This window comes from Oncorhynchus mykiss, chromosome 2 (genome assembly GCF_013265735.2).
Source record: "Oncorhynchus mykiss isolate Arlee chromosome 2, USDA_OmykA_1.1, whole genome shotgun sequence".
In the NCBI taxonomy this organism is placed as follows: Eukaryota; Metazoa; Chordata; class Actinopteri; order Salmoniformes; family Salmonidae; genus Oncorhynchus; species Oncorhynchus mykiss.
In genome coordinates this window covers 53757553-53784535 of record NC_048566.1, presented here as the reverse complement: position 1 = coordinate 53784535, position 26983 = coordinate 53757553, and the positions used below count along the sequence as shown (strand labels likewise).

The window sequence follows — 26983 nt, the reverse complement described above, 5'->3', positions numbered from 1 at the left end:
TTGGATTAATCCATCTCTTCTGCATCCATTGAAACCAATCACTAGTCTGTGTGATTAACTTGGGCTGAGCTAGGGCAGTGTTTGTGAGACAAGGGCGGGTCCCAAAGGGGCCTGCGGGCGGTTCTTCTCACAAAAAAAGTCTCTAAAGCCAGAGTGGTTTGAGCGGAGACTCTTTCCAACACGTACATGTTACATGTTACATGTACACGTACATGTTTTGCATGCATTGTTTGCTCTATGACGCTCACAAGCCATACAACAGTTTTTTGAAGGTAAGGTGTTTTTCTACATTGAAGATCATAGGAAATCCCAGGACATGCTGTCTATAATACTGTAATAGGCTCAAATAGTTGCTGTCACGAATTCCAAACTTCACATTTGCCACTGACTAGTTGGATATTCATTTCCCAATGAGCAAACATAAATTCATTTTTATCAGGTTTTTACTTGGCAAACCTTATTTTTACATTTGTCAATAAAACTGTTTATGTCAAATTGTAAAACACTTCATTGTGAAGCTAAATATAAGGGCTAGACATGCAGATAAATGAAAGTAGTGCCTAGGGCAACTCCACAACTTTTCAACCTCATTTTCATTATCTCCAGCACAATACCAGTGTCAATATATGTGAAAATGGCGAATTTCGACATTTTGTATAATTTTCTTGTTAACAAGTTCTACCTAATGACATCATCAAAACTTAAAACATTTTATTTGACGGGAGCAAGAACATACCCTCCTCCCTTGGGCTATAGAAATTCATTGCAGTTGTTGATCCTACCTTGTGATGTCACTGAGAAGCATTTCTATTTTAACCATGGATCGCTCATAGAAACACTGTTTTCACATATGTAGAAATTGGTTGGTGGTGGAGATTATGAATATGAGGTTGAAAAGTGGCAGAATTGCCCTTTAAGTTTATTAGTTTACTGTATCCATTGGGAATGTTGACATCAGAGAATATCTACGTGCTTTATGCCAACCATCAGATAATGCCAATGTAGAATGGGTGTTACGTTTTTCCTTTATGAAGTCTTATAAATTGAAAAATTATTTTTTACAGCTTTATTAGCGTACACCTAATATGTTCCCCCTGTTGACGATGCTCATTATATTTTAAGGTTGAACCAAAAGATTACATGTAACAAAAATAAAATACGAAATTATGTGAAATTGAATGAAACAATTTATGTTGATGCTAATATTATGTACAATATTCCATGTTTCTATATGATAACAATAGCGTAATATATTTAATATTTTTTAACTATTTTGTAACAGTTTCACCAATTCATTTTAATTAACTTAATCATTATGACACACCCCTCACTATTGTCATTGGTTACACTAATAGCACTGTGTGTCTGTCTACATAACCTGGTTCAAGTATTCATGACATTACACTGAGGAAGGCACAGTGATGCCGAAACATTGGTAAATACCCATTACATTGCTGGGAGTTTATTCATGGAGTGTGCGACTTTCTTTATTTGATAGTCCACTGGGAATTTTGACATCAAAGAATATCTATGTGCTTTATGCCAATATCAAATAATGCCAATTTAGAATGTGTGTGTTACGTCTCTCACTGTGTGTGTGTATATCTGTAGTATGTGTATTTTCGAGTCTCTCATTACCCACCTTCTTTTTCTTCTTGGTCTCCTCCTCTGACTCCTCTTCAGACTCCTCCTCCTCTGACTCGCTGCTCTCTGACTCACTATCTTCGTCCTCCTCGGATTCTGACTCGGAGCTACCAATCCGCGGTTTGCTCTTCTTCTCGCTTTTCTTCACCTCCTCTCCACTGCTCGGCTCACTGTGATGCATTGGTAAACAGGTATAAAAACGGTTTAATGAAGGAATTTCACATCTTTAGAGCTCATGTCATAGCATTGCATTTCCTAGTGCTCTGCTACAGATTTTGACTACATTCTTTGGGTTACACACATCAGATTGAATATGAATTAATAGGTAAAGAAAAAAACGTACAATTTAAACTTTTGACTCGAATTCCTCTTTAATCATTATCCAGTTTATGTATAATTGAGATTAGGGCCAACAATTCATCGTCAATGGCTGATATTAAAGATACGTTATAAAGGTTTTGTATAATTTTAGCCAGTAGTTTTGAAAGTAGCGCTCACGAGCCAAAACGTGTCCCCGAAAATTGCGCACAATTGTGTACATCATCACATCATTGTTCTCGAGCCTCTGTAAAGTGTGAGAAGAGAAGAGAAGAAAAAAACTATGTGGGGTGTTCATGTTGGGCTCATTGGACAATACTGTGCTGACCTGATCCCACCTCCCACTTTAATCTTGCAACCTCATTGGACATCGTTCCACCTGCCAATCAACATTGTCTATCAGCTTCGGTTGTCACGCATGGTCTCGTCAAGTTAGTATGGCAAACCAGCAAGCGAATGTGATAATGTAATTTTATACAACGGAAAATGTATACTTATGTTTGCATCAAATGTCTCCTTGAAAGTCAGGTATCAATTATATCATATGCCTACGTGATGAATGATGATCGCTGGCAATTAACAGCTGTGGTGTTGCATACATTGCATTGCCCCATATCATAGAATATAAGTGTGAAAGTTTATAAAGACAAAAAGTGGACACATTAAATTATTTGATTTGGATGGACAACATAAAGGGGAATCTGGTAATGAATGGTGTGGCTGTTGAACAAGTTGAGACTAAATTACTTGGTGTTACCTTAGATAGTAAACTGTCATGGTCAAAACATATCGATTCAATGGTTGTAAAGATGGGGAGAGGTCTGCCCGTAATAAATAGATGCTCTTTTTTCATAACAACACATTCCAAAAAGCAAGTCCTGCAGGCTCTAGTTTTGTCATATCTTGATTATTGTCCAGGTCGTGTGGTCGAGTGCTGCAAGGAAAGACCTAGTTAAGCTGACCCAGAATAGAGTGGTACGTCTTGCTCTTCATTGTAATCAGAGGGCTAATATAAATACTCTGCATGCCAGTCTCTCTTGGTTAAGAGTTGAGGAGGGACTGACTGCATCACTTCTTTTTATAAATTGTTTGCATAGTCAACTTACACACACCTCTGACACACACACACTTACCCCACCAGACTTGCCACCAGGGGTCTTTTCAAAGTCCCCAAATCCAGAACAAATTCAAAAAAGCATACAGTACTATATAGAGTCATTATTTCATGGAACTCTCTTCCATCTCATATTGCTCAAATGAACAGCAAACCTGTTGTTTTTTTTAACTGACAAAGCAACACCTCACGGCACAAAACCTCTTCCCTATTTGACCTAGATAGTTTGTGTGTATGGATTGATATGTAGGCTACATGTGCCATTTTTAAATGGTTGTACTTCTGTTCTTGAGCTGTTCTTGTCTATTCATGTCAAATCAAATCAAATGTTATTGGTCACACACATGGTTAGCAGATGTTAATGCGAGTGTAGCGAAATGCTTGTGCTTCTAGTTCCGACCATGCAGTAATACAGCTACCTTATACACACACGTGTAAAGGAATGAATAAGAATATGTACATATAAATAAATGGATGAGTGATGAGTGATGGCCGATGTAGTAGATGGTATAGAGTACAGTATATACATATGAGATGAGTAATGTAGGGTATGTAAACATTTTATAAAGTGGCATTGTTTAAAGTGACTAGTGATACATTTATTTCATCCAGTTTTTAATTATTAAAGTGGCTAGAGATTTGAGTCGGCATGTCACTCAATGTTAGTGATGGCTGTTTAAAAGTCTGATGGCCTTGAGATAGAAGCTGTTTTTCAGTCTCTCGGTCCCAGCTTTGATGCACCTGTACTGTCTTCGCCTTCTGGATGATAGCGTGGTGAACAGGCAGTGGCTCGGGTGGTTGTTGTCCTTGAGTATTTTTTTGATAACGGGTTGTGCAGGTGTCCTGGAGGGCAGGTAGTTTGCCGTGGGTGATGCGTTGTGCAGACCTCACTATCCTCTGGAGAGCCTTACGGTTATGGGCGGAGCAGTTGCTGTACCAGGCAGTGATACAGCCCGACAGGATGCTCTCGATTGTGCATCTGTAAAGGTTTGTGAGTGCTTTTGGTGACAAGCCAAATTGATTCAGTCTCCTGAGGTTGAAGAGGCACTGTTGCGCCTTCTTCACCACGCTGTCTGTGTGGGTGGACCATTTCAGTTAGTCCGTGATGTGTACGCCGAGGAACTTAAAACTTTCCACCTTCTCCACTACTGTCCAGTCGATGTGGATTGGCGGTTGCTCCTTCTGCTGTTTCCGGAAGTTCACAATCATCTCCTTTGTTTTTTTGATGTTGAGTGTGAGGTTATTTTCCTGACACCACACTCCGAGGGCCCTCACCTCCTCCCTGTAGGCCGTCTCGTCGTTGTTGGTAATCAAGCCTACCACTGTAGTGTCGTCTGCAAACTTGATGATTGAGTTGGAGAGGTGCATGGCCACGCAGTCATGGGTGAACCGGGAGTACAGGAGAGGGCTGAGAACGCACCCTTGTGGGGCCCCAGTGTTGAAAATCAGCGGGGTGGAGATGTTGTTTCCTACGCTTACCACCTGTAGGCGGCCCGTCAGAAAGTCCAGGACCCAGTTGCACAGAGCAGGGTCGAGACCCAGGGTCTCGAGCTTAATGACGAGTTTGGAAGGTACTATGATGTTAAATGCTGAGTTGTAATCGATGCACAGCATTCTTACATGGATATTCCTCTTGTCCAGATGGGTTAGGGAAGTGTGCAGTGTGATTGCGATTGCGTCGGCTGTGGACCTATTGGGGCGGTAAGCAAATTGGAATGGGTCTACGGTGTCAGGTAGGGTGGAGGTAATATGGTCCTTGACTGGTCTCTCAAAGCACTTCATGATGACGGAAGTGAGTGCTATGGGGCGATAGTCGTTTAGCTCAGTTACCTTAGCTTGCTTGGAAACAGGAACAATAGTGGCCCTCTTGAAGCATGTGGGAACAGCAGACTGGGATTGATTGAATATGTCCGTAAACACACCAACACACCAGCATGCTCTGAGGACGCGGCTAGGGATGCCGTCTGGGCCGGCAGCCTTACGAGGGTTCACACGTTTAAATGTTTTACTCACGTTGGCTGCGGTGAAGGAGAGCCCGCATGTTTTAGTAGCGGGCCGTGTCAGTGGCACTGTATTGTCCTCAAAGCGAGCAAAGAAGTTGTTTAAGACGTAGGTGTCCGAGACGGGGCTGGTTTTCTTTTTGTAATCCGTGATTGACTGTAGACCCTGCCACATATGTCTCGTGTCTGAGACTTTGAATTGCGACTCTATTTTGTCTCTATACTGACACTTAGCTTGTTTGATAGCCCTGCGGGGGGAATAACTACACTGTTTATATTCGGTCATGTTTCTGGTCGCCTTGTCATGATTAAAAGCAGTGTTTCGCGCTTTCAGGTTTGCACGAATGTTGTCATCAATCCACGGTTTCTGTTTGGGAAAGGTTTTAATAGTCACCGTGGGTACAACATCACCGATGCACTTGCTAATAAACTCGCTCACCGAATCAGCGTATCTATCAATGTTGTCTGAGGCTATCATTAACTGGGCGAGGGAGGGATTTGTATGCGTTGCGGAAGTTAGAGTAGCAATGATCCAGAATGTTGCCAGCCCAGGTCGTGCATTCGATATGCTGATCAAATTTAGGGAGCCTCGTTTTCAGATTAGCTTTGTTAAAATCCCCAGCTACAATAAATGTGCCTCAGGATATATGGTTTCCAGTTTACATAGAGTCCAATGAAGTTCTTTCAGGGCCGTCGAGGTGTCTGCTTGGGGGGGGGGGGGGGGGGGGGGGGGGGGGGTGGGGGGGTGGGAGGGGGGGATATACAGGGCTGTGATTATAATCGAAGAGAATTCTCTTGGTAGATAATGCAGGTGACATTTGATTGTAAGGAATTCTAGGTCAGGTGAGCAAAAGGACTTGAGTTCCTGTATGTTGTTATGATCACACCAAGACTCTTTAATCATAAGGCATACACCCCCGTCCTTCTTCTTACCAGAGAGACGACTGTTTCTGTCGGCGTGATGTGTGAAGAAACCGGGTGGCTGTACCGACTCTGATAACATATCCCGAGTGAGCAATGTTTCCGTGAAACTGAGAATGTTACAATCTCTGATGTCTCCCTGGAAGGCAACCCTTGCTCGAATTTCGTATACTTTGTTGTCAAGAGACTGGACTGGAGCAGTGAGCGATGTGCCCGTCTATGGAGCCTGACCAGAAGACCACTCTGTCTGCCCCTTCTGCGGCGCCGTTGTTTTGGGTCTCCTACTGGGATCCGATCCATTGTCCTGGGTGGTGGGCCAAACAGAAGATCCGCTTTGGGAAAGTCATGTTCCTGGTCATAATGTTGGTAAGTTGACGTTGCTCTTATATCCAATACTTATTCCCGGCTGTATGTAATAAGACTTCCTGGGGTAACAATGTAAGAAATAATACACAAAAAAAACAAAATACTGCATAGTTTCCTAAGAACACGAAGCGAGGCGACCATCTCTGTCAGCGCCATCATCTCTGGTCTGTTCTGTTTTTTGTCATGTTTCATGTGGACCACAGGAAGAGTAGCTGCTGCTTTCGCATAAGCTAATGGGGATCCTAATAAAATACCGAATACCAAGGTAGGCCAATAATCTTTCATCTAAAAAGTGAGTGAAAGTTTGAGGTACACATTTCTCGAGCGCATTAAAGTTGTATGTTGTCTTGCGATTCACGAAAGGGATGGATGGACCTTGTAAAAATCTTATAGCTTATTCCACAATATATTCCAAAATGTTAACAAAATACACCAAAAACATAATTTAGGAGATACAAGTTGTGAGCATAGTTTTTCTGATTGGGTTAACAATGATCTTCTAATGTGTGCCTACAATGCCATCTTTAGCGCACAACATGTTCTGGTTTACAGAGAAATACATTGAAAGAGATCTATGAAACCACTACCGAGGTCTAATACATCTAACTTATAATTTTAAATGTTTTATCATTTATGATGCATGGATTTGATTGATGCATTCAATGTATTTTCACATTTATCAAAATAACTAAATGGTAAGCCATGCAGCCACTTGAAAACTTGCTTCAGAGTGGGGGTTCACTACATCACAGGAATGAGCACATTCTAAAGGATGGCAGGTTAGAATGTAGATTGTTTATTATGCATTTATGAACCATAGACTGACATGTCGATTCCAAAACGTGAGGTTTAAAAAAATAACAAGGTAGTTTTCAATTTTCCGGAAACATTTCTTTAAGCGAAAAATGTGTGCTACCTTTCACTTTCTGGAACAGGTTTCCTTGCTTTGATCTTCTCCACATTCTTCTTTTTCTTCTTCCCCTCTTCCTCCTCATCCTCCTCGCTTGCAGACTCAGAGTCCTCGTTGCTCTCCTCACTCTCGGATCCAGAGCCGCTCTCCTCACTGCCACTGCCACTCTCTGAGCCGCTGGCTGTGTCTGAGGCTGGGGGGTGGAGAGGATAGGTTTCTATTCATCCCATCCTACACAGATTCCATCTCATATACTTAAAGGTAGGGTTGCAAAAGACCTGTAGGTTATTGGCATTTTCAGAATAAAAAAAAATGAACAGGTCATAAACGGCAACTTTGGTCATTTATACTTGAATAACTCTTTTTTTAAATGGATTCATATAAAATATACATGTTTTGTTCATCTTTACATCTGTCTCCACCTTTTCTATGAGGTTGACGTGGAAAATAAGCGAATAAATTAAAAAAATTAAAAATTGAATCAACAATGGGATCATTTCCAAATAACTCTGCAACGGTCACAACTATTGACTTTTTTCACAACTGCCTCCAAAACATTTACAACAAAGACATATTGACATAGTCAAATAAATAAAAGTGTGTAAAAATATAAAGGATATTTCATGCTGAAACCCTGATATTAAACACCAATGGTATTCACTAAGTTGATGGGATATATTTAGGATAATGTTTTACAGTTTTTTCATAATTTTCTTTAATTTAAAAATCATCTTATCTTGTTTATTTTATGAAAATTACATAAAATCCTTGAAAGTTTCCCAAATTCCGGTGGTTTACTGGTAAACGTAATATACCCTCCCTTTGCAACCCTACTCATAGGACATGATAAAACACATACAGTGGGGCAAAAAAGTATTTAGTCAGCCAACCAATTGTGCAAGTTCTCCCACTTAAAAAGATGAGAGGCCTGTAATTTTCATCATAGGTACACTTCAACTATGACAGACAAAATTAGAAAAAAAAATCCAGAAAATCACATTGTAGTTTTTTAAATTAATTTATTTGCAAATTATGGTGGAAAATAAGTATTTAGTCACCTACAAACAAGCAAGATTTCTGGCTCTCACAGACCTGTAACTTCGTCTTTAAGAGGCTCCTCTGTCCTCCACTTGTTACCTGTATTAATGGCACCTGTTTGAACTTGTTATCAGTATAAAAGACACCTGTCCACAATCTCAAACAGTTACACTCCAAACTCCACTATGGCCAAGACCAAAGAGCTGTCAAAGGACACCAGAAACAAAATTGTAGACCTGCACCAGGCTGGGAAGACTGAATCTGCAATAGGTAAGCAGCTTGGTTTGAAGAAATCAACTGTGGGGGCAATTATTAGGAAATGGAAGACATACAAGACCACTGATAATCTCCCTCGATCTGGGGCTCCACACAAGATTTCACTCTGTGGGGTCAAAATGATTACAAGAACGGTGAGCAAAAATCCCAGAACCACACGGGGGGACCTAGTGAATGACCTGCAGAGAGCTGGGACCAAAGTAACAAAGCCTATCATCAGTAACACGCTACGCCGCCAGGGACTAAAATCCTGCAGTGCCAGACGTGTCCCCCTGCTTAAGCCAGTACATGTCCAGGCCCGTCTGAAGTTAGCTAGAGAGCATTTGGATGATCCAGAAGAAGATTGGGAGAATGTCATATGGTCAAATGAAACCAAAATATAACTTTTGGTAAAAACCCAACTCGTCGTGTTTGGAGGACAAAGAATGCTGAGTTGCATCCAAAGAACACCATACCTACTGTGAAGCATGGGGGTGGAAACATGTTTTTCTGCAAAGGGACCAGGACGACTGATCCGTGTAAAGGAAAGAATGAATGGGGCCATGTATCGTGAGATTTTGAGTGACAACCTCCTTCCATCAGCAAGGGCATTGAAGATGAAACATGGCTGGGTCTTTCAGCATGACAATGATCCCAAACACACCGCCCGGGCAACGAAGGAGTGGCTTCGTAAGAAGCATTTCAAGGTCCTGGAGTGGCCTAGCCAGTCTCCAGATTTCAACCCCATAGAAAATCTTTGGAGGGAGTTGAAAGTCCGTGTTGCACAGCAACAGCCCCAAAACATCACTGCTCTAGAGGAGATCTGCATGGAGGAATGAGCCAAAATACCAGCAACAGTGTGTGAAAACCTTGTGAAGACTTACAGAAAACGTTTGACCTCTGTCATTGCCAACAAAGGGTATATAACAAAGTATTGAGATAAACTTTTGTTATTGAGCAAATACTTATTTTCCACCATAATTTGCAAATAAATTCATAAAAAAAATCCTACAGTGTGATTTTCTGGATTTAAAAAAATAATAATTTTGTCTGTCATAGTTGAAGTGTACCTATGATGAAAATTACAGGCCTCTCATCTTTTTAAGTGGGAGAACTTGCACAATTGGTGGCCGACTAAATACTTTTTTGCCCCACTGTATATGCAAACATTTCCACGGGTGCACACGCACAAACGCTTTTTACGTTATCACAGTATTATTCTTCATGCTAGCACGTGTGGTGAAGCGGGTTGTGAGGTTGTGAATGTAAGTAAGCAGCCCTAGTCACCACTGTCAGCAGACTCGGTCGGGCCAGACTCGCCCTCCGAGTCAGAGTAGAATGGCTTGTCCGCCTTCTTTTCTTTCCTTTTCTCACGGCTGCTGCACTTGGTCCACTCCGGCACCTGGCAAAGAGGTCAGAGGTCGAAGAGTCAGCCGTGTCACCACCACGTCCGAAGCATTTTAATGGAAGCAGAGAAGAGGGGTTCATCCGAAATGCCACCCTATTCCCTAATGCAATACTTTTGACCAGGGCCCGAATAGGCCTCAGGTCAAAAGTAGTGCGCTATAGGGGAATGGGGTGCCATTTCGGATGCAGCCAAGGATCGAAGACGCAGCATGGCCATGACTGCTTCCCCCTGGGGCCGACCCTGTGAAACAAACCAACCAGCCATAATGGGCTTCCATTATGGTACAGTCCCGTGAAGCTTTAGTTTACACAATTGTCATAACATGTACTCTATAACATGTTTAACTTGTATTTATCGTTTTCCACAGCTAGGTGGCAGCACCAAGGTGATGCCTTCATGGCCAGTTTGGTAATAGTGTTTGATTTAGATTTTTTAAAGGGAGTAGTTCCAATAAAGATGTGATGTCCTCCAGGAGTAGTCAATGTCCTGGCACTGAAAAATGTAGCAACATTAAAATGTATTGTATTAACCAGGGTGTATTCTTTTCTATTCTTACTGATACGGTATGTTAGTTGTTTATCTCACATGCAAAAAACAACAACAACAACCACAAAAAGTAAGAAGAAGAGAAGTTTCAACAAGTGGGAGGACCGTCAACTCTTCTGAAGGAATCGACTCTTTAATGGTAGAGACAGAGGATGTTGCTGAGCTGGGTAGTTTTGCTGAGTTAGCTAGGCACAGAACAGCAGCTATGGTAGGCCTGGGGTGTCAAAAAGCACTTTGGCGCTTTGGGGAAGGAGGGGGGGGGGGCTCAAAGAGGCAAGCTCTTTGCCACTGACTGACTCACGCTGGTTAAAGTTGTGACTCTTTCAAGCAGCGTAATAACCTGGCAGGACGGAAGAAAGAAAAAGATTGGGATGGAAGTGAGATGACAAAAAGGAAGAAAAGTCTAGAAAGAGGTATAAAAAACAAGGCAAAAAGGAACAGACGGATTCAAGTTGCACTTACTCAATACTGTAGATGTTCAAAAACAGTTTTCACTTCTAAGCGATTGTTACTACAAGGCCTTATCTTACTCTCTTTAAAAAAATAAAAATATTTAACCACAATTAAGCATTCATTAAACAACATTACCAAAGTACTTTAAACATTACTTCAACAACTTGAAATTACTTCAACTAAGCAATTTGTTAACTTACTTTAACCAAGTTATTCAATAACTTAATACAGTTCAAGTTAACAAATTCACAATTACTTATGGTCATCATAATCATTACGGTACATCCAATATCTAAGACTATACATCAATGGTAAAGCATGAGGTGGAGTTTGCTTATTGAACTTTGCTATGGTAGTGCAACCTTGATTGAATGAATCCAGCGGGGGTTGAATGGTGGAATACATGAGGAGAGGAACATAGAAGATCGAGAGAGGCAGATTTTGGATTGGAAACAAGGTTGGCACACACCGCACAACAAGAAAGAGTCAAACACAGCAGTTCACACGCAAAATACCCAAACTGTACCACTAACACAAGTCCAATTTCAGTTACTAAAATTAGAGACCAGTAGCCTAACTATCCATCTAGCTACGGTCCATTTCAAAACTGAAACTTTCTCTTTATATAAATAGCTATAAGAGACAGAGCTGACTTGGACTTCTATAGCATTAATTCTTGAAATACGTTCATAGAATACCTGTAGCAATTTACCATCCTTTATAGGCTCAGCTAAGTACTAAGTGAATTCCCATCTAAACCAATCGGCACTTTGACATCCAACACCAATCTTTTTTAATATGGTGCCACAGCTGGTGTGCGATCTTTAATATGTATATCCTGCAGTACTGCTCAGCAGAGTTGGAATAATTAATTAAAAACTGTAGACCATACTATTTACCAAGAATTTTCATCTATATTTTTCGTAGCTGTCTATTTACCACCACAAACCAATGCTGGCACTAAGACCGTACTCAACGAGCTGTATAGGGCCATAAGCAAACAAGAAAATGCTCATACAGAGCAGCGCCCCTAGTTGTGTTTTTTTTTAACACAGGAAAACTGAAATCTGTTTATCAAATTTCTACCCGCATTTCACCTGTGCAACTACAGGAGAAAGAAATCTAGATCACCTTTACTCCACACACAGAAACAAATACAAAGCTCTTCCTCTGCCTCCATTTGGCAAATCTAACCATAACTCCATCCTCATGATTCCTTACAAGCAAACACTCAAACAGAAAGTACCATTGACTCAAGCAACACAGAAGTTGTCCGATGAAGCGGATGCTAAGCTACAGGACTGTTTCCCTAGCACAGACTGGAATATTTTCCGGAATTCATCGGATGGCATTGAGGAGTTTACCACATCAGTCACCGGCTTCATTAATAAAGTACATTGATGACGTCATCCCCACAGTGACAGTGCGTACATATCCCAACCAGAAGCAATGGATTACAGGCAACATCCGACATAGACGTAGAGCCGGAGTAGTAGGATTTGATCTTAGTCCTGTATTGACGCCCTGCCTGTTTGATGGCTCCTGCTATGACCTTTGACGAGCAATCAAACAGACAAAGCGTCAATACAGGCCTAAGATCGCATCCTGCTACACTGGCTCTGATACTCGTCGGATGTTGCAGGGCTTGCAATCTATTACAGATTACAACAGGGAACCCAGCCGCGAGCTGCCAAGTGATGTGAGCCTACCAGACGAGCTAAATGCCTTCTATGCTTGCTTCAAGGCAAGCAACACTGAACCATGCATGAGAGTACCTGCTATTCCGGACGACTGTTTGACCACACTCTCCATAGCCGATGTAAACAGGTTAACATTCACAAGGCCGCAGGGCCAGACAGATTAGTAGGACGGGTAAGAGCATGCGCTGGCAAGTGTCTTCACTGACATTTCCAACCTCTCCCTGACACATCCTGTAATACGTAAATGTTTCAAGCAGTCCCAGTGCCAAGGTAACCTGTCTAAATGACTATCACCCCGTAGCACTCACATATGTAGCCATGAAATGCTTTGAAAGGCTGGTCATGGCTCACATCAACACCATTATCCAATACACCCTGGACCCACTCCAATTCGCATACCACAGATGACGTAAACTCTATTGCACTCCACACTGCCCTCTCCCACCTGTAACAGAGGAACACCTTGTGAGAATGCTGTTCATTGACTACAGCTCAACATTCAACACCATAGTGCCCTCCAAGCTCATCCCTAAGCTAAGGACCCTGGGAATGAACACCTCCCTCTGCAACCTGGACTTCCTGATGGGCTGCCTCAGGTGGTGAGGGTAGGCAACATCACATTCGCCATGCTGAACCTTTAACATGGGGGCCCCACAGGGGTGCATGCTTAGTCCCCCCTGTACTCCCTGTTCACCCACAACTGCGTGGCCGCACACAACTCCAAAACCATAATTAAGTTTGCTGACGACAAGACAGTGGTAGGCCTGATCACCGACGACGGTGAGACAGTCTATAAGGAGGAGGTCAGAGACCCGGCAGTGTGGTGCCAGGACAACAACCTCTCCCTCAACGGAAGCAAGACAAAGGAGCTGATCATGGACTGGGGATGGGTCGAGATCTTCAAGTTCCTCGGTGTCCACATCATTAACGATCTATCATGGTCCACACAAACCAACACAGCTGTGAAGAGGGCAAAACAATACCTTGGGTTTGGCCGGCCTAGATATCCTTGTCCCATCGCGCTCTAGTGACTCCTATGGCGGGCCGGGCGCATGTACGCTGACACGGTCGCCCGGTGTACGGTGATTCCTCCGACACATTGGTGCGGCTGGCTTCCGGGTTAAGCGGGCATTTTGTCAAGAAACAGTGCAGCTTGGCTTGGTCGTGTTTCGGAGGACGCACGACTCTTGACCGTCGCCTCACCCAAGTCCGTACAGGAGTTGCAGCGATGGGGCAAGACTGTAACTACCAATTGGATACCAATAAATTGGGGAGAAAAAGGGGTAAATAAAAAAATATTCTATAGCTGCATTACTGAGAGCATCTTGACTGGCTGCAACACCGCTTGGTATGGCAACTGCTTGGCTTCGACCACAAGGGGCTACAGAGGGTAGTGCATATGGCCCAGTACATCACTGGGGCCAAGCTCCCTGCCATCTAGAACCTCTATAAAAGTTGGTGTCAGAGGAAATCCCTAATAATTGTCAAAGACTACACTCTGCTACCGCACGGCAAGCGTTAACGATGCAACAAGTCTGGAACCAACAGGACCCTGAACAGCTTCTACCCCCAAGCCATATGACTGCTAAATAGATAACCAAATAAACTGAACAAAAATATAGGCGTATCAAGCAACAATTCCAAAATTTGACTGAGTTACAGTTCATATAAAGGAAATCAGTCAATTGAAATAAATTCATTAGACCCTAATCTATGGATTTCACATGACTAGGAATACAGATATGCATCTTTTGTTCACAAACACCTTAAAATAAATGTGCCTCGCAATGGGCCTCAGGATCTCATCATGGTATTTCTGTGCATTCAAGTTGCCATTGATAAAACGCAATTATTTTAGTTGTCTATAGCTTATGCCTACCCCACCGCCACCATGGGGCACTTTGTTCAAAATGTTGACATTAGCAAACCGGTTCCCCACACACCGCAATACATATGGTCTCCTGTTGAGCGGCTGGTTGGACGTACTGCCAATTGCAATCTGTGGCATTGTGTTGTGTGACAAAACTGCACATTAGAGTGGCCTTTTATTGCATTTACATGTTGCGTTTATATATTTTTCATAATTACAGTATTTTACTAGGTGAATTTCACTTTTACTTGAGGCATTTTCTATTAAGGTGTCATGACTCTCCTGTGAGGATCGAAGGATCAGGTTACTGTGAGTCCGCTCTACAGCGCCCTCTCTCTCCCGCAGAGGGGGAGAGGGGTGACGTTGGCCATTTCATGACGCTCGTAAATACCTGGCAGAAACAGGATTGAGGGGAATGAAACCTTTTGTTTCAAGGAGATTACTCCCGCCAAAACTACAACATCAAAAGGCTGGATAATTAACAATATTTCTGTAATCCAAACATTGGGAATGGTCCGTGGGTATTTAAAGAATAATGATGTTAGCCTTCTAAATGAAAAAATTGTTTTTCATATAAAGTCTTAACCAGTCAGTGACCACACCCACGTGGGCAAAGACATTATGTCGGCGTCATGGAACGCCCCCTTTGCCAGAGTGCATAAAACCCATCGTGAAGAATTAACATACAGTGGGGCAAAAAAGTATTTAGTCAGCCACCAATTGTGCAAGTTCTCCCACTTAAAAAGATGAGAGGCCTGTAATTTGTATCAAAGGTACACTTCAACTATGACAGACAAAATGAGAAAATCACATTGTAGGATTTTTAATGAATTTATTTGCAAATTATGGTGGAAAATAAGTATTTGCTCAATAACAAAAGTTTATCTCAATACTTTGTTGGCAATGACAAAGGTCAAACGTTTTCTTTAAGTCTTCACAAGGTTTTCACACACTGTTGCTGGTATTTTGGCCCATTCCTCCATGCAGATCTCCTCTAGAGCAGTGATGTTTTGGGGCTGTTGCTGGGCAACACAGACTTTCAACTCCCTCCAAAGATATTCTATGGGGTTGAGATCTGGAGACTGGCTAGGCCACTCCAGGACCTTGAAATGCTTCTTACGAAGCCACTCCTTCGTTGCCCGGGCGGTGTGTTTGGGATCATTGTCATGCTGAAAGACCCATCCACGTTTCATCTTAAATGCCCTTGCTGATGGAAGGAGGTTGTCACTCAAAATCTCACGATACATGGCCCCATTCATTCTTTCCTTTACACGGATCAGTTGTCCTGGTCCCTTTGCAGAAAAACAGCCCCAAAGCATGATGTTTCCACCCCCATGCTTCACAGTAGGTATGGTGTTCTTTGGATGCAACTCAGCATTCTTTGTCCTCCAAACACGACGAGTTGAGTTTTTACCAAAAAGTTATATTTTGGTTTCATCTGACCATATGACATTCTCCCAATCTTCTTCTGGATCATCCAAATGCTCTCTAGCAAACTTCAGACGGGCCTGGACATGTACTGGCTTAAGCAAGGGGACACGTCTGGCACTGCAGGATTTGAGTCCCTGGCGGCGTAGTGTGTTACTGATGATAGGCTTTGTTACTTTGGTCCCAGCTCTCTGCAGGTCATTCACTAGGTGAACCGTGTGGTTCTGGGATTTTTGCTCACCGTTCTTGTGATCATTTTGACCCCACGGGGTGAGATCTTGCGTGGAGCCCCAGATCGAGGGAGATTATCAGTGGTCTTGTATGTCTTCCATTTCCTAATAATTGCTCCCACAGTTGATTTCTTCAAACCAAGCTGCTTACCTATTGCAGATTCAGTCTTCCCAGCCTGGTCCAGGTCTACAATTTTGTTTCTGGTCTCCTTTGACAGCTCCACTATGGTCTTGGCCATAGTGGAGTTTGGAGTGTGACTGTTTGAGGTTGTGGACAGGTGTCTTTTATACTGATAACAAGTTCAAACAGGTGCCATTAATACAGGTAACGAGTGGAGGACAGAGGAGCCTCTTAAAGAAGAAGTTACAGGTCTGTGAGAGCCAGAAATCTTGCTTGTTTGTAGGTGACCAAATACTTATTTTCCACCATAATTTGCAAATAAATTAATTAAAAATCCTACAATGTGATTTTCTGGATTTTTTTTTCTAATTTTGTCTGTCATAGTTGAAGTCTACCTATGATGAAAATTACAGGCCTCTCTCATCTTTTTAAGTGGGAGAACTTGCACAATTGGTGGCTGACTAAATACTTTTTTGCCCCACTGTATCAGACCAAGCAGGTGGACGGTGTTGAACCGGACGTCACAAATGGTTAGACCCTATGAGACCAGAAAAACGTGGAGCGTGGCTGCACCTTGAAATGGTAGGAATTTAAATCTCTAGATATAGTACATTTCTGGGTTGCTACAGGCGTGTAAAATGGTTAGACTCTACATTAGACCAGCGTGACTGACAGCGTGAGCTGAAAGATACGAAATGGTTAGAAACTCTCTCGAAGAAGACGACAACACAGGAACATTCAGTCTGCAGCTGTTTAAGTATTATTCAACTGTATGTACAATTGTGGAATTCCTTTGTTTTTCCCTTTCCCTCTCTTTTGAATCTGCCATTTTGTGTAACAAGCCGTCATATCGGTTTAGTCCACTAGGGACCTTTCATTGCATTGTGTTAGTAAACAATAACTATACTGTGTGTTTATGTATTTCTGTATGATTATTTAGTTAGTTAGTAAATAAATAATTACGCCAATTTGTATATCGCTTATTCATCATTTATGCTAGGGTTCATGCAGATATCCAATAATATTGACTGTGACTGATGTAAGAGATATTTATATCTTTAGAGGTTAGTCAGGAGATAGTAACTTGTTAAATAACTTTTCCCGTGGTGCCCCAGATTACTACTTAATGAATTGTTATATGATTAATTTAATTGCGTAATAATTGAACGTGGTATGTAATTATTTTATAAAATAACAGTCAAACACATTAATGATAGTCATGACACGACAAAGGTATTTTTACTTTCACTCAAGTATGATAATTGGGTACTTTTTCCACCACTGGATAGAATCCTCTGCAAAGGGTTCTAACCAGCACCAAATAGGGTTCCCCTATGGGGACAAATCAAAAACCCCGAGATGGTTCTACTTAGCACCTTTTTTTCTAGTGTAGCTAGACTATCCATACGATAAGATCAACTAGTTATTTGGGCAAACTACTCCTTCAAGTGTCTGGAATTAGTCATTTGGAGGAACTCTCTCTTTAAGTCACTGAAGTGCCCTGTTTGAGTGGTACAGAGAAATTAGAGAGAGAGTAGGGCAGTCAGCAGAAATACACTGCACTCTCAAACGGGAGGCACCTCTCGCGTGTCTCCTAGCAAGCCGATCCGCCCCTCACTGCTGGTTATGACCTCCTCTATCTGCGGACCGAGGGCAGAGAGAGAGAGGTCATGGGGTCAAAAGTTACCAGATACAAATCCACATGTGAACTCGTCTGGAAATCTGCTTTGGTCATGAATGACACATTAATGCAGAATCATGGGGAATGAAAATACATTGTTAAAACAAACATAAACAGTTCACGGAGCAACGATAAACCAATGGAACAAGCAAACCAAATCAAGAATTCAAGTCCCTCCTCCAGCGCAACAAAAACATTTTTTTAAAGGGTTTTGTTGGCGGATTTGGACGTAAGGAGCGAGACTTAAGGATATTGATTTGATGTCAGCCTTTGGCACATATCGTTGAAAATGAACCGATGGCACATGGAATGATAATGTGGAAAAATGGGAGCCTCTGTGGTTTGGGTAATTAGAGGTGTTTAGGTGAGACATTACTGCATGGCGGTTATTTGAGTCTGTGTGGTGTGTTTTAGTAACAGTACATTTGCTGGGTTGTTTTCATTAGGCATCAAACAGAAGAAAAGTACTTGGAGTTGTCCAATAAACGCTTATTAGCGTTTTCCGTTGTAAAATGAACAAGACCCTGTTTTCCCTCTTTTCTGTGTGTTCCAAGCTGAGCTGCATTGCTGGAAGGTACCCTTCCACCCCCTTATGCCATGTGCCATTGGCTCAAGCAGGTGAGATATCACCAAAGAGGGTTTGAGTGTTTGTTACCCTATAGAGGCCAGAGGAGCAAGGGGTCTAATGGGAAGCATGGTATTGGATAAACTTGGCAAGTAGGCCACAGCTAGGCCAGCTAGAGTTTACTAGCGGACACCTGACAGGGATTTCCCAATTTCCCTAGTGTGTGCTCAGGTGTGATAGCTAACTAGCCTCACCTGCCATTAGCATAACAATATTCCACTCTGTTACCAGTTGATCGGAGTTCACACTGGGGACAGGTCATTCCTGTTGCCCAGTCAATTTCAGATTCATTCTGTTACGTTATTAGCTGTTACGTAATCATGTTTACTGGGCAGATAATATGGCAACCATACAGTTCAAGCATCTGGGTCCTTGAACTTGACTAAAACAGAATTAACCTTTTCAGGACACATTCTGGCACCCCTGGCAATGCATGGGAGACAATAGGGATGTGCGTAGTGCATACGTGGATGACGTTATGCTAATGAACAGTGAGTGACCAGTGAATGACTGGCAGGTGGTCATGATTAATGAAGTCAGTGTTATATGTCAGTGTCTGGGTGCTACTGCAATTTGGTGGTGGTGCTGCGCCCCCTCGAAGGCATTGCCCAACTAGAGGAGCGCCCCTCGGGCCCCCCTCGGGTTTTGGGGTGCCCCTAGAGGCCCCCTGTCTCTGGCTGTTACTGTTTCCACTGCACGCACAGACTCCTTCACCTCCACGTTGCGCACAGAGGGGTCTGGGGCGGCCTCGGGCCAGTCAGGCAGCACCTGGTAGCCGCCGGCCTTGGCATTCAGTAGGTGGGACAACGAGCCCAGCTGGAAGTGGTCTCGATCTGGAAAACACAGAGAAAAAAAGACAGTAAGATCCACATAATTACATAAAACATTACTATATTGTACCTCTATGGTATGAATTATGGTTAGGACCATGTTCACTTACAATTTATTTTAAAAGGCTCATGTCTGACAACACAAAACAGAAGCAGAAATAGTAAGAGACTCAGATCTGAGTCCCTGGTCTCAGATCTGGTTGTGCCATCTTGCCAACTCTGCGGTCATTATCGCCATAGACTTTGGCAGTAGAGCACAAACTGATCTGGGACCAGGCTAGTAAAAAAGAACACCATCTGATGAAAGACACCTTTAAATGGAGATTCGAGGACGGGCGCAGGCTTAAGGGCCAGGAACAGCTTCTTGGCATACTTGCTGAGGGCACCACTCTTGTCAGTGGGCACGATGAGCTGGCGGATGAAGCGTGCCCGGTCGCGAATGTCATAGTTCTGGTCGTACTTGGCCAGGTTCAGCACGTACTGAGTGAGCAGTTTTGTCTGAGGGAGGAGATGAACAAGGGAGGATGGAGTGTGGGAGGAGGGGAAAAGAGAGAGAATGTTACTTTCAACTGGAGGGAGGTGACAGCTTGGTGCTAGAAACACAGAGAGAGAGAGAGACACAGAGAGAAATGAAAGTCTAAATCACTTCCTACCTATGGAAAATATGCTTTAATGGTGAGTTGGAAGTGTTTTTATCCAAAAAGGGAGTAAGCCTGCTTGTGCAGTAAAATGAGAACAACATTACTTGCTTCTCTGCCATCTTGGGAAAGGGTTTAATACAAGACACTGCTGCGAAGCTGGGGAGCTAAAGGACGTGGCCATACTAAACCCACTGTTTTCTCAGTGTTTTGGTAAAGGCTTTACAAATACAAGCTGCTGTACCAGCTGTTCCCTAGAGAACCATGGCATAGAAGGGGGAATAAAGACAAATGGAAAATATAGCCTAGTGCTGTGCCTGTCTTATTCTCATATGCTGAAACATGAGGTGATGGCAGCAGCTGAATGGCACGAGAATGGGCCTCAAGATATCTCTGTGCATTCCAATTGCCATCGATAAAATGCAATTGTGTTCGTTTTCCATTGCTTATGCTGGCACATACCATAACCCTATCATGGGGCCCTCAATGTTGACATCAGCAAACCGCTTGCCCACACAACACCATACACGTGGTCTGCGGTTGCGAGGCTGGTTGGACGTCCTGCCAAATTCTCTTAAACGACGTGGGAGGCAGCTTATGGTAGAGAAATTAACATGAAATTCTCTGACAAAAAGCTCTGTTGGACATTCCTGCAGTCAGCATGCCAATTGCACGCTCCCTCAAAACTTGAGACATCTGTGGTATTGTGTTGTGTGACAAAACTGCACATTTTTGAGTGGCCTTTTATTGTCCCCAGCACAAGGTGCACCTGTGTCATGATCATGCTGTTTAATCAGCTCCTTGATATGCCACACCTGTCAGGTGGATGGATTATCTTGGCAAAAGAGAAAAGCTCACTAACAGTGACGTAAACAAATTTTGGGACAACATTTGAGAGATTTAAGCTTTTTACATGTATAGAACATTTCTAGGATCTTTCATTGCACCTCATGAAACATGGGAACAACATTTTACATGTTGTGTTTATATTTTTATTCAGTGTAGATGCTGGCACCTGTTCGGAGTTGGCCAGGTAGAGTTTGTCAGCCAGGAGATGGTTATAACACATTATAACGGGGTCATACATGCTCAACACAAGTCCTAAATGCATTATAACTGCATCACCTGTTTGGAGTTGGTCAGGTAGAGTTTGGCAGCCAGGTTGATGATCTGCAGCTTGACGATGTCTTCCTCGTTGGTGAAGGTCTTGGCCATCTTCCTCAGGACATCCGGAGCGATCTTGGGAACGTGCTCGCAGTACTCCCCGATCAGCCACAGGATACTGGCCCGCGCCATGGGCACCTGTGTAGGCAGACAGCGCATGAACATTGGGCATGCTAACAGGCTGGGTCAAGTGGAGAAACTGGAAGAGCTAGCTCTGGCTCTCGGTCATATGTTACAATTCCTGAAATACAATCATAATACAATACAATTGTAACACAATACAATTATCGTTTCATTTTTTCAACAAAAGTGCCTATTTGTTGCTTACTCAAAACAAACTGACAGCACAACCAAGCAGGACTGTTGTGAAGGTTTGGGGACAAATATGCTTTAAAAAAAACATTAATTCTGACAAGAAAAAGAGCACCTCATGTAGTTAGACTATGGGGTCAAAGTTAAGATCAGAGGCCTACGTCCACGTACCTGGATGTTGTCGGTGAGTTTGGCCATGTGCTTGATGATGTCACTGTGCTGCTCGGGCTGCATCTGCAGCAGCTTCTTAATCACCACCACCGACTCGGCCACTACTAACTCTGCAACCGACACATGTTCATGCTGATATTTCACAACCTTCATTGAACGTTTGTTATATCATATGGGTCGTTGAGAGGAAATGTTTGATATGATGTCAGCTGAAGCACAGGGAATCCTGATATGTGGAGGCGACATGAATGTACGTTCAAACCCAAAACTTGACTCTACAGGAATGACCCCAACACAGCCAAAACCCATTTGTAAGAAAATCAATACTTAAAAAAATATGTTTACCAGCCGTGACTGTACTTGCTTTTCTTCCCCTTTTCTTCAGTTTACAATAGGATTCACTATATCTTTACCTTTAGTAATGATAGGCACATAATTGAGGAATATGATATAGGAACATTTTCAATAAAAAAAGACCTTGTTTACATAAGTATTTAGATGATTCTACAACTTGGAGTCCACCCGTGGTAAATTGAATTGATTGGACATGATTTGGAAAGGCACACACCTGTCTCTATAAGGTCCCACAGTTGACAGTGCATGTTAGAGCAACAACCAAGCCATGAGGTCGAAGGAATTGTCCATAGAGCTCAGAGACAGAATTGAGTCGAGACACAGATCTGGGGAATGGTACCAAAAAATGTCTGCAAGACAAGAACACAGTGTCTTCCATCATTTGTAAATGGAAGAAGTTTGGAACCACGAAGACTCTTCCTAGAGCTGGGCGCCCGGCCAAACGGAGCAATCGGGGGAGAAGGGCCTTGGTCAGGGAGGTGACCAAGAACCCGATGGTCACTCTGACAGAGATCCAAAGGTTTTCTGTGGAGATGGGAGAACCTTCCAGATGGACAACTATCTCTGCAGCACTCCACCAATCAGGCCTTTATGGTAGAATAGCCAGACGAAAGCCACGCCTCAGTAAAAGGGACATGACAGCTTGCTTGGAGTTCACCAAAAGGCACCTTAACGATTCTCAGACTGGGGGCGAAGGTTCACCTTCCAACAGGACAACGACCCTAAGCACACAGCCAAGACAACACATGAGTGGCTTCGGAACAAGTCTCTGAATGTCCTTGAGGGGCCCAGCCAGAGTCCGGACTTGAACCTGATCAAACATCTCTTGAGAGACCTGAAAATAGCTGTGCAGTGATGCTCCCCATCCAACCTGACAGAGCTTGAGAGGATTTGCAGAGAAGAATGGGAGAAACTCCCCAAATACAGGTGTGCCAAATTGTAGCGTCATACCCAAGAAGACTCAAGGCTGTAATTGCTGCCAAAGGTGCTTCAACAAAGTACTGAGTAAAGGTTCTGAATACTTACGTAAATGTTATATTTACATTTTCATTTTTAATAAATTTGCAAAAAAAAAAATTATCTGTTTTTGCTTTGTCATTATGGGGTATTGTGTTAGAATGATGAGGGGGAAAAACATTTTAATCCATTTTAGAATAAGGCTGTAACGTAACAAAATGTGGAAAAGGTCAAGGGGTCTGAATACTTTCCGAATGCACTGTGCCTTTGAACGGGGTATGGGTAGTAGGTGCCAGGCGCACCAGTTTGCATCAAGATCTGCAACGCTGCTGGTATTTCCACGCTCAACATTTTCCTGTGTGTATCAATAATTTTCTACCACCCAGAGGACAAGAAGGTGTTCCTAATGTTTAGTATACTAAATGTATGTCCATGTGTTTCAATAATAGACCAAGATCGACTCTCCGGAGGTTGAACTCAAGTATTTTGAATTACCCACAGATTAATCTGGACATTTAAACCTATTTGGAACAGAATGACAACGGTGTGGTGTAAAGAACAATAGATGAGAGAAACTTAATAAACTGCAATCTCAGTTAAAACAAGCTGAAACAAGAAATTAAAAAGATGAAGAATAAAATGGAAGAAAATAAAAAGTATATTCCTACAACAGAGGTACTATGAAGTAGGCAGTAAGTCTATGAAACTATTAGACTATAGACTGAAAAAATAACAGGGCAACAGTCTCCCACAAATGATTCAGCACCCCCCCCCCCCCCCCATTTGACAATTATTCAAATGTATGTTGCGTGGGTTAATGAGAGAGATAAAGAAAGAAAAACAATCGAATCAAAAAGTCTAATTTGCGGAAAATATAATGGGCTGAGCTAAAAGGTCCTTATGGGAAAATTGTTGCTTAATTTCCTTATGGGGGAAGCAGATATAACTGTCTACAAGATAAGGAACCCCCAAACCAAAATAATTCAACATAAAGTAGAAGGGATACAAGAGAGCTTTGAAATACTGTACAGAAATACTGTACAGAAATACTGTACTGGCCACGCACGCCTCCAACTCAATCATCAAGTTTGCGGACGACACAACAGTGGTAGGCTTGATTACCAACAACGACGAGACGGCCTACAGGGAGGAGGTGAGGGCCCTCGGAGTGTGGTGTCAGGAAAATAACCTCACACTCAACGTCAACAAAACTAAGGAGATGATTGTGGACTTCAGGAAACAGCAGAGGGAACACCCCCCTATCCACATCGATGGAACAGTAGTGGAGAGGGTAGCAAGTTTTAAGTTCCTCGGCATACACATCACAGACAAACTGAATTGGTCCACTCACACAGACAGCATTGTGAAGAAGGCGCAGCAGCGCCTCTTCAACCTCAGGAGGCTGAAGAAATTTGGCTTGTCACCAAAAGCACTCACAAACTTCTACAGATGCACAATCGAGAGCATCCTGGCGGGCTGTATCACCGCCTGGTACGGCAACTGCTCCGCCCTCAACCGTAAGGCTCTCCAGAGGGTGGTGAGGTCTGCACAACGCATCACCGGGGGCAAACTACCTGCCCTCCAGGACACCTACACCACCCGATGTCACAGGAAGGCCATAAAGATCATCAAGGACATCAACCACCCGAGCCACTGCCTGTTCACCCCGCTATCATCCAGAAGGCGAGGTCAGTACAGGTGCATCAAAGCTGGGACCGAGAGACTGAAAAACAGCTTCTATCTCAAGGCCATCAGACTGTTAAACAGCCACCACTAACATTGAGTGGCTGCTGCCAACACACTGACACTGACTCAACTCCAGCCACTTTAATAATGGGAATTGATGGGAAATGATGTAAATATATCACTAGCCACTTTAAACAATGCTACCTTATATAATGTTACTTACCCTACATTATTCATCTCATATGCATACGTATATACTGTACTCTATATCATCGACTGTATCCTTATGTAATACATGTATCACTAGCCACTTTAAACTATGCCACTTTGTTTACATACTCATCTCATTTGTACATACTGTACTCGATACCATCTACTGTATCTTGCCTATGCTGCTCTGTACCATTACCCATTCATATATCCTTATGTACATATTCTTTATCCCCTTACACTGTGTACAAGACAGCAGTTTTGGAATTGTTAGTTAGATTACTTGTTGGTTATTACTGCATTGTCGGAACTAGAAGCACAAGCATTTCGCTACACTCGCATTAACATCTGCTAACCATGTGTATGTGACAAATAAAATTTGATTTGATTTGATTTGATTTCAGAAACCTACACTCCCAATCACACTTTGACAATGACTTACAAATAGACCCATTTTCTTACTCACTGATCTTACAGTACCCACCATCATTGAAGAACAGAATGAGATGTTAAGCTCAGAAATGACCACAGAGGAATTAAATACAGCTATTACTGGTACCAAAGCAAACAAATCCTTGGGTACGAACGGTTTCACCTCTGAATGGTAGAAATCATTTAGAGAATAGATTATCCCAAGTGTACTTGCAGCCTGTAACTGGGCATTTCAGAAAGGTGAGATCCCCTCGTGGATCTCGGTCCTAAATTTGCATTAAAACTATACACATCTATTCTAACTAGAAAAATTGAAAATATCTTACCAGAGCTCATTCACTTAGACCAGACAGGCTGTATCCGACAGACACACTCAGTACAATATTACACGAACATTACAAATGATGATACATTTCCAAAAGAATAAGGTAGAAGCCATTGCATTGGGCCTGGATGCTGAGAAGGCTTTTGATCTTGTCAGATGAGCCTATATCTATTCAGTTAGGACATTATTAAAGCCTTTCAGGCATTATATGATAGACCATTAGCAATAATTAAAATCAATGGTGACCTCTCAAACCAGTTTGTATAAGAACAGGGTTTGACACAGGGATGCCTGGCCTCGCCCCTCCTCTTCGCCCTATTTATAGAACCCCCGAGTCAATGGATTAGACAGAATTACAACATTAAAGTGATGGATATGGTGGGAGGAGAGAAGATATATGAGATAACCAGTTTAAAGGATGGGCAACAAGAGGCCTCTCAGTCTACTGTAATTTAGTACACAAGGGGGCACTTCAAAGCTTCCAAGTATTGAGAGAGAGCCAAGGATTAGAACGTGAAGATTTCCATTAATATCTCAAAATATGTCACCGATTTGATGAAATCATAAAAGGTGGAGGACTCTGAGACTATAGAACATGCCATATTCAAATATTAATATCTGCTTATAAATCAGAAACATGCATCAAAACTATCTCCAGACTATACAATGACTTCTTAAAGTACAAATCTGAAAACACACTATACTGTGTATATAAAAGGAGAAATGAGAAAGGGAGGCTAACATGGTCATTTCTGTGGATGAGTGGGAAACCCTATGCCAATTACAATGGAAGTCAACAAGCTATTTGACTCGTGGGGAATTTGGATGGGAAAATATGATACCGTTCTTTAACACTCAGGGTAATGGAATGGAGTGTTGGAGATTATGAGGGCCTACTGAAGCAAACCATTACCACATATTTTGGGGATGCCCGAAGCTTGTTCCATACTGGCAGGATGTCCATAAAGGAATGGAAGCCGTATTTAGTGTTGATGTCCCATTCAGAGGGGAGGTCCTGTATTTAGGGTGCATTTACATTTGATCTCAGCGACGCTTTAGGCAAACACTTGATTGGGATACTTCTAGTAGCAAGTAAGAAAGTCCCAACAAAAAAAAAATGGTTACAACCAGAGGCGCCCGTGGTCGATGATTGGACAGATGTGATACATGAGATCTTGGTGATGGAGAGACTGACCTTTTCTCTGAGACTACGAAAAATTACAATCATAAATATTTGGTTGAAATGAGTATATAACAGTGTTGAAGAAGAAAAAGA

The 26983-nt window shown here is 42.5% G+C and overlaps 1 protein-coding gene across 13 annotated transcripts in view; it reads right to left on the bottom strand.

Annotated features, from left to right (window-relative positions):
• The window catches only part of LOC110491473 (adaptor related protein complex 3 subunit beta 2), a 97271-nt gene that overhangs the window by 12553 nt on the left and 57735 nt on the right, over nt 1–26983 (bottom strand). For 6 of the 13 annotated variants that reach the window (XM_021565010.2, XM_021564951.2, XM_021564969.2 and 3 more), the window contains exons 14-21: nt 21744–21853; nt 21222–21398; nt 19770–19956; nt 19331–19461; nt 10822–10860; nt 9854–9968; nt 7280–7466; nt 1643–1814 (exon numbers count right to left, since the gene is read on the bottom strand). In XM_021565010.2, the coding sequence (XP_021420685.2) occupies nt 1643–1814; nt 7280–7466; nt 9854–9968; nt 10822–10860; nt 19331–19461; nt 19770–19956; nt 21222–21398; nt 21744–21853 (1118 nt within the window). The remainder of the gene's footprint in view (nt 1–1642; nt 1815–7279; nt 7467–9853; nt 9969–10821; nt 10861–19330; nt 19462–19769; nt 19957–21221; nt 21399–21743; nt 21854–26983) is intronic. The other 7 variants (XM_021565019.2, XM_021565036.2, XM_021564982.2 and 4 more) reach the window with 3 other exon arrangements.